This window comes from Tursiops truncatus, chromosome 8 (assembly GCF_011762595.2).
Source record: "Tursiops truncatus isolate mTurTru1 chromosome 8, mTurTru1.mat.Y, whole genome shotgun sequence".
In the NCBI taxonomy this organism is placed as follows: Eukaryota; Metazoa; Chordata; class Mammalia; order Artiodactyla; family Delphinidae; genus Tursiops; species Tursiops truncatus.
In genome coordinates, this window is record NC_047041.1 from 7,706,234 (window position 1) to 7,723,402 (window position 17,169).

The following is a 17,169-nucleotide window of genomic DNA, read 5'->3' on the forward strand; positions in this document are numbered from 1 at the left end:
GCGTAGCCATTCGGAAAGTTGGTACAGTCATCCCATCCGTATTTATCTTTTCATGTGTCATTTCCTCTGAATTCGCAGGAACACCCTGTTTTACCAGCAGAAGTGGTTTCTAGGGAAAGAGTCCTGCCACCTTTGGCCCATCGACACCCACTTCATATACCTTGGGCAGCTGGGTGATGTTCTAAGTGAGGTCACCCTGAGACGAATCCTGAGTGGGGGAAGGAAAGCCAAGGGGACACACCCCTGCCCCACCTGCCTGCTCCTCAGAAGGGCTTGTCTGCAAGAACAGCCCTGTCCCAGGGCAGGTTTGGGGTCCTGAGGCCTCCAGGGACACGGTGAGGCTGGGCAGTCCAGAAGAAACAGGAGCTGACAGGGACTGCGGGCCTACTGCACCCAGGGCACAGCCTCAGGCACTGAACTACAGCAGGAAACAAGGTAACAGGCCTGTGCTCCTGGAGTGCACATCTGGGGAGCGGGGGGAGGGGTGGGGGGAGACACCTGACAACCACATAGATAAATAAGAAAAGGTGCCACGAAACACACGGTGAGGGCTTCCCTGGTGGCACAGTGGTTAAGAATCCACCTGCCAATGCAGGAGACACGGGTTCGAGCCCTGGTCCGGGAAGATCCCACATGCCACGGAGCAACTAAGCCCGTGCACCACAACTACTGAGCTTGTGCTCTAGAGCCGACGAGCCACAACTACTGAGCCCACGTGCCACAACTACTGAAGCCTGCACGCCTAGAGTCCGTGCTCCGCAACAAGAGAAGCCACCGCAGTAAGTCTGTGCACCGCAACGAAAAGTAGCCCCTGCTCAGCGCAACTAGAGAAAGACCGCGTGCAGCAATGAAGACCCAACGCAGCCAAAAATAAATAAAATAAGTAAATTTATTTAAAAAAAGAAGAAGAAGGAACACACGGTGAGGCCATCAGAACAGGGCAGTGGAGCAGAGGGAGATGGGGCAGCACCTTGGGATGGAGTGTTGGCAGGTCCCTGAGGGGCTGACTCTTGACCTCAGACCTAAGCGAGAGGCGGTCATGGAAAGGTGGGTGGGGGAGTGGGAGCAGAGGTTCCAGCCCGAGAGAAGAGCAAAGACCCTGGGGCCTGTGGGGTGTAAGTAACAGAAACAAGTCCAAAGTGACCGGAGACAGTGAGGAAGGGCCAGTGGCGGTGCCAGGGAGACCCGCTGGCCGGGTGGTACAGGACGTCACAGGCCACCCTGGAGCCTGGACGTTACTCAGGGTTCCATGAGAAGTCACTGGAGGGTATGAACAGAAGAGTGACACTCTGGATTCATTTTTTAAAGATCCCTGGGGCTGTTCAGCAGCTCTTGTGCAAAACCTCATTTAATTTTTTTTCTCTTATTTAATTTTTAAAACACTCTGTGTGGTAGTCCTCTTTCATTCTCATTTACAGATGAGCAAACAGGCACACAGAGGTAAATTAAGGGTCCCGGGGTCTCCAGAAATAAAGAATTCAAGCAGTCTGAACTGCTCAGAAGCCCTACACTCTCTGGCACCCATGAATTGGGGGGAGCTGTCTGGGGTGGATCTAGAAAAGCTCCTGCATCTCTTGGGCCTCAGCTTTCCCATCTGTAAAATGGGAGTAGCAAGAACAAGTTCTGGGAGGTGTGGGAGCCTCAAAACATATCCCAGGATTGAAAGCCCGCAGCCTTAGCACCGGCTGAGCCCAGAGCAAGCACTGGGCCCCTGGAAGCTGAAGGTGACTCCTGGTCTGGGCCTCCCCCTAGTGCGTGGCAGCCCCTCTCCACTCCAGGTCTGCCCCAGCCCAGCACGGGGAGCAGTCCAGAGCTCCCACCAGACACCACAACCACGACTGCACTCACCTCTCCTCCCAGCCGCTGGGTCCACTGCACTCATGGCACGCACGCAGCTGCCCAGGCAGACGGGGGAGTGCCACCCAGACTCTGCCTGCACTGAACGTGGATCCCACGTACAGGCCAGGCTCAGGGGGCGTTGGAGTCCTCAGTGGCCAAGCCGCTCTCCCTTTCTGGGTACAACCCCTCCTAGAGAAAGTGCCCAGTCCCACGGGGCGTGGCCCCAGACCTCCAGCCAGAGCCAAGCTGTCCCCCTCCCCCGGCAGCTCCAGGGGCAGCACCCGCTCCACTCTGAGCAGTGCCTCATTTGCAGAGCGGTGTCCCCTCTCCAGAGCTGGTACTCCCAAAGTCCCCCAGCAGGGACGCTACAGGGCCAAGTTCAGTGCACGCCTGAACTTCTATCAGGAGCCCACCGGGGTCAGAGGTGCTGAGGGTGGGATTAGGGCAAAAGGGGAGGATCGTGCAGGGTGGAGTGCGGCGGGGCAGCACGGCCTCTGGGGTGGGGTTTCTGGAGGAGAAATGAAACTGCGGAGAATGAAAACAAGACCTCCGTTTCCTCCATCAGCCTGTCTCCTGGGAACAGTGAAGCCGATAAGAGAGACCCTTTTGAGATCGTTTCACATCAGTAAGATGTCTCCACAAATCAGCTGTTTATACAACTCTCCTGGAGGTAAAGGTTACCAATGAGGAAGGGGAGGGGCGGCTAGCATTCTAGGTGTTGCTGGGGAAGGTGCAGACCTTCCAGTCTGACCAGTGGTCCCTCTGGGGCAGGGCCAGGGCAGAGCAGGTGGGACTGCTGGCACGAGGGCTGCCAGGTCATCAGGGATGACCCAGAGCCTCCCCTGCCAGGGGCTCACGCAGCCCCTGTAGGGAAACAGGGAGGCAGATCTGAGCACGCACAGAGCCGGGAGGCACCCAGAGGACACTCTGAGCCCCTTCCCAGCCCAGCTCCACTCTGGTCCACTGAGACCCTCCGTGTTGAAAACCTACAAACACACCTCTGAGCACAAACACACGAATCCCTGTTCAAGCACAGGAGCACAGCCCAGAATAAACATGACCCCTACACACTCACACACACACTCACACACACACACACACACACACACACACACACACACACACCTCTCCCCCTCTCCCCCCCCCGCCCCCCTCTCTCCTCCTTCTTCCTCCTCCCTGCTGGCCCCACTTCCCGCCACAACGGACAGCTTCTGGGGCCTGCTGGGCCTCCTCTGCCAGGGCGCTGTCTTCCCCCATCTTTCGAGAAGGGCACTGCCCACCGGCTTCCTTCAACTTCAGCTCCGGCTCCAGCGAAGTTTGTTTGTCAGGTTGCAGGTCCCTTGGGTTGTCAGCCAGGGACCTTGAGATTTGAGAGGGGCCAGGAGTGGCTGAGCCAGTCCTCTGGGGATCTTGTCATCTCCAAAAGTTGAGAAAAGGGGAGCCCTGGGCTCCTGGCTTGGGGCGGCCAAGCCCAGCTCCCAGGAAGGGAGCCTCACCCCAGCTGTGTTCAGAGGTACCCAGGAAGATGGGTTGTCGAGCAGGGGGCTGCAGGAAAGCAAAGAGGGGGGGACACTCGGCCTTGTAAGCGTGTTCCCGGGGCCAGGGGAGGCAATGTCAGGCAAGGGGCAGAGGCCGCTGCCCCGGGGCAGGGCACCCCCCCAGTGAGCGTTCACTCACCATCCTCCTGGCCTGTCCCAGCCTCTCTGCACCTGCACCTGATCTTCATCTTCCTGCTACCAAGTCCAGGAAACCCCTAGGCCTTCCCCTGCCCACCTCCCACCCCATTCTAGCCCTTTGGGGCTCAGGCCCTGAGGCATTAGCAATTCCAGACTCATCCTGGCTCCCAGTCCTGGGGGAGGCGGAGGGGGGCAGGACTGGGGCAGTCTGGGCCTGGGGACTGAGGATTCCAGTCTCGGGCTTGCTCGGCAGGTTTGGGCCGTGCCCACGCCGCCTCTCCCCAGAGCTGCTGGCCCAGGGTCATAGAGGGTGCCCCTGGGCGGGCACCCTAGATCTCACGGAGGGCGGTGCCGGGGGTCAAGCCACGAGCCAGAACCCTGGGCTCTCTGCCACTCACGCCCAGGAAAACCCCGGGCTTTGCCAGCAGCTCCTCCCCTCTGCCCTTCTGGGAGCCGTCGTGGTTCTCAGGCTGGAAGGGCAGGAGCTGCGGCCCGCGCATGAGCACCACCCTCAGGGCCAGACCACTTCCTCTTTCTGAGGAAGCCTGGTGCCAGAAGCCGGCTCAGAGAAACCGAGGCACAGAGGAGACCCTGAGAAGGCCCAGGAGACTGCGCCACCGCGGGGCCCTGGCCCCGTCTGAAGCTGGGAGGCCAGACAGGCGTCCCCATCCATCCTCTTGGCCTCTTCCACGAGCCCTTCCTCCTGCCTAGAAGCTGTCAGGGTCAGGGTCCTGGGACAGGGCCCCTCCTGCCCCCAGGAACACACCCAAGCCTGGCCAGTTCACCTGGCCTTCCCGGCCTGTCAGTCCAGCTGTTCCGGAAAGAGAACATTTTCTTCTCACTCTATTTGGACAGCTGCGGGGACAGTGACAGTGAGAAGAGAGTGTCTGATTATTGAGGGGGGTGGTGTGCAGGGGACAGGGCCACAGGGTCTCTGAAGTGGCCGAGGGTCTGGAGCTGGGGAGGCCCCAGGTGGGGGGCTGCGTGAGGAGCTGGGAGGCCTGGGGCCACCCGACAGGGTCAGCGTCCCTCAGCAGCACCATCAAGAGAACAGCTGGAGGGGCTTCCGGCCCAGGTCCGGGGCTATAGGAGGAGGGACGAGGGGCTTCCGGCCCAGGTCCGGGGCTATAGGAGGGACGAGGGGCTTCCGGCCCAGGTCCGGGGCTATAGGAGGAGGGACGAGAAGCCCAAGGCACCAGGGAGACCGATTCCCATCTTTAGGGAATGTGCTCGGTTACAGGGTGGGGTAAGGACGCCTCTGAGGCTCAGCCCCAGACTCTCCTCTGGCCTCACTCCTGGACTCTCAGGCCCAGCAGCCCCTCCTCTGCAGGTCCAGGGCTGACAGGCGGGGCTCCAGAAAGGAAGACAAGGCACCCACAGGACAAGGCCAGAGGACCTGGAAACGGAGCTTCCTCCCCCCTGGGAGGCGGGAAGTAGGCCCGCGGGGTCAAGCCAAGGCTCTTCCTCCTGCCGCTGCCCACCCTCCCTCCTTCTCGACGGTCGTCTCTCTCCCTCCCCTCCGCGCCCCTCCCGGCCCCTGCCCCCTTTCCAGCCGCCCCATCCTGCTGTCACCTTGTCCCCATCTCCAGCTCCTCCTGCCTGCCTCCCCCGCCCCGGTTATGTAAGGGGCCTGAGAACACACAGAGGGAGCTTTGTTGTCAAACCAAATCCATACGGAGCCGGGATCGGCCGGCGCAGCTGTTCCCCATTCCCTCCGCCTCGGCAGGGGTGAGGCACCGGGCAGGAAGCCCCCCCACGCCTCCATTGGGGGAGGCGGGGGGCAAAACACACTGGCCCCAGGGCCCCCAGGCAGCTGAGTGGGTGGCCCCGGACCAGCCACCACCACGTGGGACCACAACAGGGGAGCAGCTGGCCCCCAAGACAGAGGAAAGCCTCAGTGCAGAGCCAGGGCCCCAAAGCCCAGAGGAGAGCTCTGGGCTAGGAGCAGGGCTGCACAATGACGGCCTGGAGGGGGGCCCAGACCCACACCAGTGGACCCCTTCTTGTCCACACGCGGATGCAGGCCCATGTTCTCTCTGCCACACAACCCGTGTACGTACTCTCCCGCGCGCACACACACACACACACGCGCGCGCGCACACACACACACACACACACACACACACACACACACACACACACACACACACACACACACACACACACACACACACACACACACACGCTGTGTGCGCTCACCTGGAGGCATCTGAGCAGAAATCTCCTCCCTGCTCTGATCAGCCTCCTCCATCCCAGCAGGTACCTCTGGAGAGAGGAGGGTGGAGGGCAGAGGTCAGAAGCCAGAGAAGCTCCACCAGCCAGCTCTTCTGTGGAGGCCCTCTGGCTCCGGGATGAGATCCTGCCTTCCGGCCCAGGAAGATGTCCAAGAAGGGAGGTGAGGGCCCAGGAAGCTGAGCTTAAGATCAGAGCATCCGCACCCGGGCCAGGCCCTGTCCCTTCACCCACCCCGACTGCTGCACGAGCGTCCCGCTCGAAGATGCTGGGGCCGCCAACAAGAGGAGGCGCTCCTGAACCTCCACGGCTGCAGGGCACCCACCCGAAGTCCAGCTGCCACATCAGGCAGGACAGCAAGGATGCCGGGGCCTGGGTGAGGCGGGGGCAGAGGCACAAGGGAAAGAAGAGGAGGCAGACACAAAGGAAGAGGGATGGCTGGGGGAGGAGCTGAGAGAAATCTGAAGGAGAAGGGAAGGAAGGCAGGCGGGTCGGAAAAAGAGGAGAAAGAGGAAAAGGACCAAAGAGGGGACAAGAGGAGAAGGGGGCGTGTGGAGAGAAGGGCCCACACCTCCTGCAAGGATGCTTGCACACCCTCTCAGCCGGACAGGCGGGTCCAGGAGAAGCAGCACAGGGCGGGGGCGTTTCCAGAGCACTGGTCCCAGCCCACCCAGTCCCACCATCGGCCACGCCCCAGGGGTTTCAGCCTCAACAATCCTGGATCATTGGAACCAGAGGGCAAACCAGGACCTTGGAGAAAGGAGAGACAGGGGTGGGATGGAGCACAGGAGAGGCAGCCCCTGTCTGGGGGAAAAGTCGCTCTGAGACCTTGAACAGTAAGTTACTTTTCTGAGTCTCAGCTCCCACCTTTGCAAAAAGAAAGAGTTACCGAGAGGCTACCACGTGCCAGTGCGGTGCCGGGTGCTGGGGACACGATGGGGAGTCAGACGGTCACGGGTCCTACCCGACAGTCTAACATCAGCCAGGACCTCTGAGGCCTCCCGAGCTCGCCAGTGTCTATCATCTGTGCTCTGAGATCCATCCCATGAGCTGCGCTGCGGCAGACGCTATTAGCCCAGTTATCGGATGGGCTGATGGAGAACCAAAGTCCCAGACCTGCCTGAGGTCACACAGCTGGGGGCGGACAGAGAAGACAAAGGCCACCTGCCTGGCTTCCTGGCCCCGAAGGAAGGCACTCTGCAGTCTTTGGGCCGCACCCTGAATCACAGAAAACCCACCAGCCAGCACTTACAGAGCCAGGCCCCAGGTGCTGGGACATGATCTGAAACGCACTCTGGTTCAGAAGTGAGAAACCGAGGCTCTGTGTCAGGCCCAAGGCTGTGCAGCCCTGCCCTCCCCCACCCGTCTGAGCTCACGGGTGGTAGGGTCCCCTGATGTCACAGGCTGGGACATGTGGGAGGGTGGGGTAAGTGACAAGGGTGCCCGGCCGTCAGGGGAGCCTCAGAACAGGCTCGAGTCGGATGCAATCTAGGAAGGGGACTGCCAACAGCGCCCAAGCCACCGTCAGGGGACAGTGGGAGCAGAGGTGGGGAGCTGAGAACACGCGGCTGGGGAAGTAGAACAGTCTGACCGGCGCCCAACGGAGGTTTTCAAATAAAAAGGGTTTTAAGCCGAGACACCCTCTCTCCCACTTTCAAATGAGATTTTATGTGGAAACCCAATATGTAGAAGGAATAAGAGTGGAGTCGTTTGGGGTGAAGCAAGAATGGGGGCGAACCCGCCTCTTGAGCCCTCACTCCTGAGCTGACACCCCAGAGGGTTCCACCCCTGGGGAGCTTTTCGTGGACCCGGATAAGGGGAGAGCTGACATTGGGCAGGAGGGGAGGTTAGGACCAGTCTGTGCAAGGACCCAAAAGCATGGCTGAGGAGGGGATGGGGGCAGGAATGTGACCAGCTGCCCCTGGCATGGGGGAGTGGGAGGATGCCCTCCCGGTGGGCAGACTCCTGCCCACCCCACCCCCAGGGCTCCTGCCTGCCTCTCCTGTGTCTGAAAAGGCTGCCAGGCCAGGCTCCAAACAGCTCAGCTGTCAAAAGGGAAACTCTTCGCCCTTCACCCCAAGAAAAGGGGGAAGCAAAGCAGGGACACAGTGAAGACACTGTAGCACTTAGTATTTGTTAGACATCATTCCAGGCATGAAGGACACGGCAATGAGATGACAGGCTCCTGGAGCTTACGTGAAAACCCTAAAGAGTCAGGGAGGAAAACGCCTTGAGAGTTTTCAAGCCCACTTCACACCACACACATGCCCCTCCAATGCCTGCATCTCCTCTGGACCGTCCCTGCCAAGGTCACGGGTCCAAGCTTGAACATCTTCCGCCGCAGGGCACTTGCCCCCTACACAGGCAGAGGCCTGCTCCTGAGAGCTCCAGATGGCCACACTGAAGACCCTGGGTCCTCCCCACCCAGCCTAGGCAAGGGAGTCCACAGAGCACTGAACACACCGTTAAACGTGCAAGTTTTACTTTTGATCACGACAAAATATGAAGCTTCATCTCGAGTTTTGCTGGTTCTGAGTTCCAATTGCTCGGAACCAAAGGAAATGAGCCGTCTCCCTTCTCACCTGCCCAGAGTTCCCAGGTCCCTGGGTCTCTGGCACCGCCCGTCCCCTGCTTTGCTCCCCTCCCGTGACCTTCAAGCGGTGGGTTGCCAGGGTGGGCCCCTGCTGGCCCCCACTTCTGTCCTGCCATCCCTTCCAACCAGGCCTCCCTCCTCCTGACCTGAGTGACCTCTGAGGAGCAGAGGGGAAGCAGGTCTTTGAGGAGCCTCTCTGGCCTCGAGCCAGGCCAGGCCAGGGTCCAGGAGAGCCCCAGAGCAAAAGGTACTGTGGCCTGGCAGGAATCTGGGGATGCCAGATGCCAGGAGCAGCCACCTCGTCCGGGTCCCCGCGCTCAGACCCCCGGAGGACCCCTCCCCTTCCCCACGTGTCGCCGTGGTTGCCGGATGAGGCCTTGCAGCCTTGTGGGCGGCAGCGGGGGAGCCGCATTTCCAAGGAATAGGAGCCGATGGGCAGGCCAGATGGAAGCAATTACCGGAGGGAAAGGGGGAGAGGTGGGGGCCGGCAGGGGCTGGGAGGGGCCGCAGAGGGGAGGGAGGAAGGAGAGCCCAGCCCTGCCCAGCTGAGAGAGGCAGGGGATGGGGAGGCAGGACCGGCAGGGCCAGACGTGGGCTTCAGGGCTGCACAGAGCCCTGGGCTGCGAATCAGGAGGGCTGTGTTCTCGTCACCCACACCCGGTGGCCTTGAGCAAACCCTGTCACACCTCTGAGCCTCGCCCTCTTCATGGGTCACAGGGCAGGGGAAGATGAGCTTGCAGAGTTGCAGGGCAGTAGCGAACTGGGCTGAAAAGTGCAGGTTTTGGAAACAGGCCTAGCTAGGAGTCCCGGCTCAGCTGCTTAGGAGTCGTGTGACCTTGGCCGAATGGGTTAATCTTCCAGAGCCTCCATGGCTTCAGTTACAAATGGGCTTAATGAAAGGTCGTGCTTACGTGAAGTGACGTAAATAAGTGGACAGCACTTTTTTTTTTTTTAGGTTTATTGGGTCAGGCTTTTAATAAGTGCTCGATAGATAAATCATAACTAGTTTTGTTATTTACTAAGTCCCGTTTTACTATTATAAGGACAGGTATTTGCAGAGGCTGCACGGGCAGAGGACACAGGGCAGACCATGGACACAGGAGCATCACCGCAGGCCCTAGAACGTGCACCCCGGAGGAGGGTTTGGACCCACGCAGAACAACAGTGCGCGAGCCCAGCACTCTGCACACTGCTCCGTGCCCTCTTTCTAGCAACCATGGTCCCCACCCTGCCCAGGAAAGCAAGATCCTGGGGCCCCTGACACACTGGGGCTTTGAAGTGAAGCTGCAGACAGGAAGAAGGGGCCATCCTACGGCCAGGCCTTCCTCACCCCCGCGGCCCAGGTGGCCACCCCCCCGGCCACCCCCCGGCCCCAGCGGCACCCTCCTCCCTGCTGGGCTCAGGGCAGAGGCCAGGGCTTCAGATTCTACAGCGTTCACATCATCTCTCTGCAGGATGGCTTGGCGGGGTGTGGGGTGGCAGAGATAAGGCAGTCATCCGGCTGGAGGTCTCCCGGTCCCAGGCAAGGGGCCAAGATTAAAGTAAAACCTGCAGCTTGGGATGGCCTTCCTCACGCTGAAGAGCGATCAACCCAGTGCAGCCCCTGGCAGAGTTCACCCCGTGCCAGCCTCAGGGGCACCAGTCGGAGGCCCGTGGCACCTGGCTGGGGCCCACGCATCACACACAGCTGCTCCCACTTGCAGCTACATTTGACCACTTCCTCCATCCGTAGAATAAAGAGCGTCACTCACACTCACATTCACACACACACACACACACACTAGGAATGTGATACAGGTCAGGGGTGAACGTGAGGCCAGGGGTGGCCGCAGCCCCTCCAGGGGCACTCAGAACACTCGTGTAGAAGTGCTGAGCACCTCTGGGAAGGGGTGACAAACGAGAGAGGGGAATTAATGACTAGAGGCACCCAAACCTGCCTGCCCTAGTCATTTCCTCAAGGAAACCAAAGGTTTCAGGTCAAGGCCAAGAGTCGAGAACGAAGGGGGACCTGAGGTCGAGAGGCATGAGAAGTCAGCTCGTTTCTGCAGGGAAGTGTGTAACCCCAGGGCAACTGAGGAGTCAGGAGGGGGAGGCAGGCCCTGCACGTTTTCTGGGTGTCCCCCCACCTGACTGCCCTGCTCTCTGGCACCGAGGGTCCAACTCCCAGGGCCTGGGGACTCAGCTGGCTTGTGGTGGATGCCTTGGGCACAATCTGTAGGTCTGGCTCTCAGACTCTGGGACCCTCTGGGACATTGATCTGAAGGGTCCCTTTCAGGAGGCTGGAGGTTCCCACCCCACCATGAGCTGGGACCCCTTTGTGTCATTCTGAGATGGAGGGATCCCTTCCCCACGACGGCGGGGGCAAACCTTTGAGCTGCTCTGAGAGGAAGAATTCGCCCAGAGAACATACCCAGGTAGGGTCTGGGCGGGCACCCAGTGCAGGGCAGATACCAGGCCAGTAGGGGTAAACCACAGATGGTCACAGGTTAAGCTGGGGCACAGGAAGGGGGGACTGGCCTCTCTGCTCCAGTTGGTGAAGGGTAGGGGGGCCTCTTTCCAGGATTTGTTATATAATTCTGAAAGGAGCAGATTCTCGGTTCTCTCCAGAAAACTGGATCCCAGAGATCTAAGAGGGCTGGCAGGGTGGAGAGGCTGAGCGAGTCTGTTTCTGAGGAGTGGGGACTGAGTCACTGCTCTGGGTAGGGAAGGGGTGAGGGAGGGAAGGGAAGGCGGCCCAGAAGACGCCGAGGGCTTCCTTGGCCTGGGCCTCCACTACGCACGGGCCAGGGGCCTGTGGCTCTGAGCACAGCCCACTCCCAAGCCACAGATGCCTCTCCACCCACAGTCCAAGCAAGAGGCTCCCGCGCTACTTTCCTAACTCCACCTCCCGTCTACCCTCCCCTCCTAACCCCTGACCACCCGGACTCTGGGGGAAAGCCCCCGACTCCTGGCTCTCCCTCAGCTGCTGGGAGGGAGACCCGGGGCTCAGGGGACAGACTAAGATCTCCCGCCCAACACATGGATGCTGAGGGATGGAGGCACGAAGAGCACGTGCAGGGGAGACACAAGCAGAGCCAGGAACAGGCTAGAGGGACCTGGGCCACCTCGGCTCGGGCAGGGGTTATTCACAGATGAGCTCCCGGCAAAGAGAAAAAGCCCCAGAAGTTCATTTCTAGGCCCCAAACAGCTGGCGCCTCCCAGGCACCCCCTCTAGAATTATGGGGCAGCTTTGGTGAGTGTGGAGAACTTTGGAGAGTGCGGGAGAACCGCTGCTAATAGCAAACACTCACATACCTCCGCCTCTGTGCAGGCACCTTCCACAGTGCCCAACGCCTTTATGATCCCCCCTCCCTGCCCCCCCCCCCCGTGGCACAGCAAGGCTCAGGAGAGCGCGGTATTGGTTTGTGCCTCTGGTGACACCCTAGCTGTACCAGGCCCGTTCCCAAGGTTCCGCAAAGAATAAGTCTGCCTGAACTTGGCTTCCACACTGTGCCTCCCCGCAGCGGTGGAAAGCACAGGCTTCTGTGAGAAGCGCATGGGGGTGCCAGCCTGTGGGTGGGCATGAGGTCACATGGGCACAGCTGAGCACCCGGACGGTGCCTGTAGCCCCAGTCCTCTGGCAGGAGCCCCCAACCCCAGCACTCGGGACCCAGTCTGCGGGACAGACGGAGGAAGTGGCAGCAGTAGGTCAGGCCTCCTGGGCCCAGAAGGAGCCTCCCCCAGGACTGAGAATGGAGGGGGCAGTGCTGGCAGACATGTTGGCAGCTCTGGGCTGCCTGGGAGGTCCCAGCCAGCAGGGGCCCCAGGGGGGCACCCAGCACAGATGGCTGAGCCCAGCGATTCTGCCCCCAGCTGGACTCCACCTTCACCCCAACCCCATCCCATCCCACTGCCCACCAACCAGGCAGCTCTGTGGCCCAGTGGCCTAGGCCCAAAGAGCCCCGCAACGGGGACTGGTGTATTGGGCACAGCCAGCCTGCAGCTAGCAGCCCCACCTTTGGGCTCTGCTTGGTGACCTTGGGTCTCCTGCACACAGCCAGACCCAGCAGAGCCTGCCACTTGCAGGCAAGCCAGCCCAGGATCTCCTGGACTCGGTGGGGCAGTTGTGGCCAGAAGTCGGCTCAGAGGATGCGCAGGGGTGGGGGCTAGAAACTTTCCAGAGAAGAGGACCGTCCCGTTTGCTCACTCCCAAGGAGCAGAAAGAATCGGCTTCCCGCGAAAAACTGGTCCAGGGCAAGGGATCCCAGGGCTGTGGCCTCCCCACCCGGCCCCGGCCCCGCGCGGCGCCCACGTGCCCGGCCCGACCACCTCCCCGGCCGCGGCGCCGGGCGGGGAACCGGGCAACCGGGCAGCCGGGACCCGGAGGCGCTCCCCACCCTCCCTCGCGGGCCCCACGGGGACCGGCCGCCGCGTACTCACCCTCGCGGGTGGCGCGGGGCGAGGCAGGACAGTTCCGCGCGCAGCTCCGATCCGCTAGGCGCACGGGCTGGAGGCGCGGCACTGGCGCGGCGGCTCCGCTCGGCCCGGTCCCTGTCCTGGGCTCGGGGCCGGCCTGCGAGCGGGTAAGTCCGCCTGCTGGGAGGCGGGGGCCGGGCACAGGCGGGGGGCGGGGAAGGGGCCGGACACGCTTGCGCACACGGCCGGGGAGCCGACTGGGGAGCGGGCGGGCAGGAGGAGGAAGGGCGGGGTGGGGGAGGAGGAAGGACTCGACTCGGGAGATGCTGCTTGCGGGCGGGGCCGATGCCGGGGGCTCGCGATGGTCCGGGAGCCGCGGAGGCCGGCGGAGAGGGCAGGCGGCGGGGCCAGGAGCGAGGGGCGCGGAGGGGTCGACCGACCGGGCAGGCGCGGAGGGGCGGGAGAGGAGGCTGGTGGGGTGAGGGTTGAGTTCTGGCGGGCGCAGCCTGTGAGTGGCACCAGGATGGATATGCCCAACGCAGCCTCTGCACACCCTCCTGGAAACAATGAGACCCAACAAAGGGTTCTCCGCTCTCCCACGCGATGAACCGTGTCCTTCCCTCGCTCGGGAAAGTGAGGCACAGAAGAGGGAGGGCCACCTGCACTCCCCATGCACGGTGGCCAGGTGCCCTGGACGGAGACCTGGACCCTCCCTCTGCCCTAGTCTCGACCTGCCACCCCCAAACTGCTCCCTCTGCAGCCTCTTTGCACACCCTCTCTTTGGCCCTGAGAAAGCTTCTCAGTTGCTGTTCCTTACTGAAGGCGCCAAACATCCTGTCTCCAGGGGAAACCCCATCAGGCCCTTACCCTGGTTCCTGGGGCCACCCACCCCAATCAAACCTGGGAACTACTCAGGCCGAAGAATAGTCCAAAAGTCACCCGCAGGACAATCCCCATCCCCCCAGACACTCCTTCATAGGTGCACAGCATTTACTGAGCGCTTAGTGTGAACAGCCTGATGCTGGGGGCTCCAGGGCTCCAAGGAAAAACGTAAGACACGGCCCGCCCCCCCCCCCCCCCGGAAGCTTACTAGAAAGAAGGCTCACAGTGGACTCCCACTCAAAAATAAATTAGGACATAAAAGCTTTTGCACAGCAAAGGAAACCATAAACAAGATGAAAAGACAACCCTCAGAATGGGAGAAAATATTTGCAAATGAAGCAACTGACAAAGGATTAATCTCCAAAATTTACAAGCAGCTCATGCAGCTCAATAACAAAAAAACAAACAACCCAATCCAAAAATGGGCAGAAGACCTAAATAGACATTTCTCCAAAGATATACAGACTGCCAACAAACACATGAAAGAATGCTCAACATCATTAATCATTAGAGAAATGTAAATGAAAACTACAATGAGATATCATCTCACACCAGTCAGAATGGCCATCATCAAAAAATCTACAAACAATAAATGCTGGAGAGGGTGTGGAGAAAAGGGAACCCTCTTGCACTGTTGGTGGGAATGTAAATGGATACAGCCACTATGGAGAACAGTATGGATGTTCCTTAGAAAACTAAAAATAGAACTACCATACGACCCAGCAATCCCACTGCTGGGCATATACCCTGAGAAAACCATAATTCAAAAAGAGTCATGTACCACAATGTTCATTGCAGCTCTATTTACAATAGCCAGGACATGGAAGCAACCGAAGTGTCCATCAGCGGATGAATGGATAGAGAAGATGTGGCACATATATACAATGGAATATTACTCAGCCATAAAAAGAAACAGAACTGGGCTTCCCTGGTGGTGCAGTGGTTGAGAGTCCGCCTGCCGATGCAGGGGACACGGGCTCGTGCCCCTGTCCGGGAAGATCCCACGTACCGCGGAGCAGCTGGGCCCGTGAGCCATGGCCGCTGAGCCTGCGCGTCCGGAGCCTGTGCTCCGCAACGGGAGAGGCCACAACAGTGAGAGGCCCGTGTACCGCAAAAAAAAAAAAAAAAAAAAAAGGAACAAAACTGAGTTATCTGTAGTGAGGTGGATGGACCTAGAGACTGTCATACAGAGTGGAGTAAGTCAGAAAGAGAAAAACAAATACTGTATGCTAACACATATATATGGAATCTAAAAAAAAAAAAAAAAGTGGTCATGAAGAACCTAGGGGCAAGACGGGAATAAAGATGCAGACCTACTAGAGAAGGGACTTGAGGATACGGGGAGGGGGAAGGGTAAGCTGTGACAAAGTGAGAGAGTGGCATGGACGTATATACACTACCAAACGTAAAATAGATAGCTAGTGGGAAGCAACCGCATAGCACAGGGAGACCAACTCGGTGCTTTGTGACCACCTAGAAGGGTGGGATAGGGAGGGTGGGAGGGAGGGAGATACAAGAGGGAAGAGGTATGGGGACATATGTATATGTGTAACTGATTCACTGTTATAAAGCAGAAACTAACACACCATTGTAACGCTATTATACTCCAATAAAGATGTTAAAAACAAAAAATAAGTTAGGACAGGATGTGACCAAGTGTAAGGTGTGCGTAACTGACAAAGAGGGTTCACGGAAATGCCAGCTCAGGCTCACTTCAGCTGAAACTGGAGGGTTTATCTGCTAAGAACATATAACAGAGGAAGCTCTACGCTGCGTAAGCAAAGTGGAGAAGGCAGGGTGAAGATAGAGGGCTTCAAGTGCTTCCACAGGTGACTCTCCATCCTAAGTCCCACCTTGCGTGGGCAGAGGTTTTTCCTACATTTCCCCAGTGTCTAAATTATGCTTGAATAGTGCCTTTGGCTTTGTCAATCAAGCATTCATCCAACAAATGTTTATTGTGTATCAGCTCCAGGTCTGGCACAGTGACTAAAGTCTCTGCCTGGGTCAAGGTTAGAGGAAGAGGAAATAGCCTCCCTGGTACGTGGGTGGGAAAAGTGGCCCACAGAGAGTAAGCAATCACCCAAAGCGACTAGGTGAGTGTGGCAGAGCTGACCTGAGAATCAGCCCAGCTCCTAAACTTTGCAAACTCCTTAATGAACTAGATCTAAACACGGTTGGCAGTTCTTGTTATGAGCCATGTAAACTTCACTCTGTGGGAAAACAGAACTGAAGGGCCAAATTTTGCTCCTGGAGACCTGATTTCCAACTCTGCCTCGGTCACTAAGTAGCTTTAATTTTCTTACTAGAAAAAAATGGAAATAACTGTGCTTATTCAAAGGGATGTAAGTTCAAATGGATACACATTTGCTCTGGCAGTATAAGGTGCTGTATAAGTACGTGCTTTTATTATGCACACGGAACCAGTAAGCTGTATTCAGATCTCCTCCCTTCCCCCTCCCCCAGCTTATCCCAGACCTGGTTACTGGGTGCCCAGAAGCTAACTGAGATCCTGACTCCTCCCCTTAGGCCACAATGTGCTTAGAATTTTTTTTTTTTTTTTTTTTTGCGGTACGCGGGCCTCACTGCTGTGGCCTCTCCTGTTCCAGAGCACAGGCTCCGGACGCACAGGCTCAGCGGCCATGGCTCACGGGCCCAGCCGCTCCGCGGCACGTGGGATCTTCCCGGACCCCAGGGAACGAACCCGCGTCCTCTGCATCGGCAGGCGGGCTCTCAACCACTGCGCCACCAGGGAAGCCCTGTGCTTAGAATCTTTTCCCCCAGTTTCTTAATGGCACAGCCAGATGCTTAGCTGGCTGCCTAGAACCCACATCATCTGTGGGGCAGGAGGAAAGGATTCTGGTACTTTTCACCTGGAGCCCCTCCCGGCTCCACTGCCCCCCTTGCCCATCTACAAGGCACTGGGATTTGCTTAGCAAGAGGCAGTGTGGTGGGACAAGCGGGGCTTTGGCTCCTAAAACTGTTCCTGTCGGAGACCAGCTGTGCCAAGGGCGTATCAAGACACCCTGAGGGTCAGTGGTCTGGGTCCTGGTCCCCTTCCAAGCCATGCTGCCTCCATTCCCACCTCCTCAGCGCCCCCTTTACCTCTCTGGTTCTGTCTCTGCTGTGGAGGAGGTGGCGGACAACACTCTGCTAGGGCGACCAGGGGGCTTCTCTCTCTCTAGGGTGTCTCTCTCTCTCTAGGGAGTAGAGGGAGGAGACAGAGGAGCAAAGGGCGAGGGAGGGGCAGGTGCATCTGGAGCTGGGAGGCCCTGGACTTGTGGCCCACCCCCGGGCAGGCAGGGGTGTGTGTAGGAGGCGTGGCGCCCTCGACACATGTGTCTCACAGGCTTTTGGCTCCTGTCCTTCACATGTGCCACGTTAGCATCCTGCCGACCAGGAGGAGGGAACAGCAAGATGCCGTTTGAGGAAGAAATAAACCCAATCCAGCATCTCAGACGCTTTTAAAAATAGCAACTCCGGGATGGTGTTTCAGCTCCTATTTTTATCAGATTTATATGGCTGGACGCTGGAGCTGAGCTGTTCCCAGGGTTC

At 59.0% G+C, this 17,169-nt stretch overlaps 1 protein-coding gene across 11 annotated transcripts in view; it reads right to left on the bottom strand.

Moving 5' to 3' along the window:
* The window catches only part of ST3GAL4 (ST3 beta-galactoside alpha-2,3-sialyltransferase 4), a 74,177-nt gene that overhangs the window by 20,393 nt on the left and 36,615 nt on the right, over positions 1-17,169 (bottom strand). Inside the window, exon 1 of one of the 11 annotated variants that reach the window (XM_033861820.2) lies at positions 12,760-13,724. The exons of 8 other annotated variants lie outside the window; for them this stretch is intronic. Coding sequence is in view for 1 of the 3 variants with exons in the window: in XM_073807999.1 (XP_073664100.1) it covers positions 5,715-6,092 (378 nt within the window). In the remaining 2 variants the exon portion in view is untranslated. Of the gene's footprint in view, positions 1-5,714; positions 6,377-12,759; positions 13,725-17,169 lie in introns of those variants that run through there. 2 more of the 11 variants (XM_033861822.2, XM_073807999.1) reach the window with 2 other exon arrangements.